Here is a 438-nt window from a genome sequence, read left to right as displayed (position 1 = left end):
GAGCCCCTCGGCTCGCCATGCCGCGCTGGGGCGGAAAGGGAGAAGTCGGCACCCTAGGAAGTCGGCGAGCGCGGAGACATAGCGTTGGCTGGCGAACGGCGTCCGCCGAGGGACAAAAGACCTGGACATGCGCAGAGACGACGGAATGATGGTCTTCCCGGGCCAATGGGGCAAATCCCCAGGCGGCGGAGACACGGGAGCCGAGACTTGCCTTTTCCCGTGATGGCAAACCCTTCCCCCTCTTTTCCGACCCTGGGCATTCGTCTCTCCTTCCTTCAAACTCTCTTCTTTCAGCTGAAAAAGAATCGTCCCTCAGCTCCTCTGTTTAAATGAAAGAAAGCACAAGCCGGGCGCGGTGGCTCACGCCTGTAATCCCAGCGCTTTGGGAGGCGGAGGCGAGAGGATTACCTGAGCTCAGGGGCTCGAGGCCAGCCTGGG

General features: G+C 61.4%; 1 protein-coding gene across 1 annotated transcript in view; it reads right to left on the bottom strand.

Annotated features, from left to right (window-relative positions):
• LOC103268036 (alpha-1,2-mannosyltransferase ALG9) overlaps positions 1-129 on the bottom strand; it is a 37,394-nt gene extending 37,265 nt beyond the window's left edge. Inside the window, exon 1 of the mRNA XM_021716292.1 lies at positions 17-129. Coding sequence (XP_021571967.1) covers positions 17-129 — 113 coding nt within the window. The remainder of the gene's footprint in view (positions 1-16) is intronic.
• Between the last annotated feature and the right edge of the window lie 309 nt (positions 130-438).

This window comes from Carlito syrichta, unplaced genomic scaffold (assembly GCF_000164805.1).
Source record: "Carlito syrichta isolate Samal-C Ts95f unplaced genomic scaffold, Tarsius_syrichta-2.0.1 Scaffold308670, whole genome shotgun sequence".
NCBI classification, from domain to species: domain Eukaryota; kingdom Metazoa; phylum Chordata; class Mammalia; order Primates; family Tarsiidae; genus Carlito; species Carlito syrichta.
This window is presented reverse-complemented; position numbering and strand designations above follow the sequence as displayed.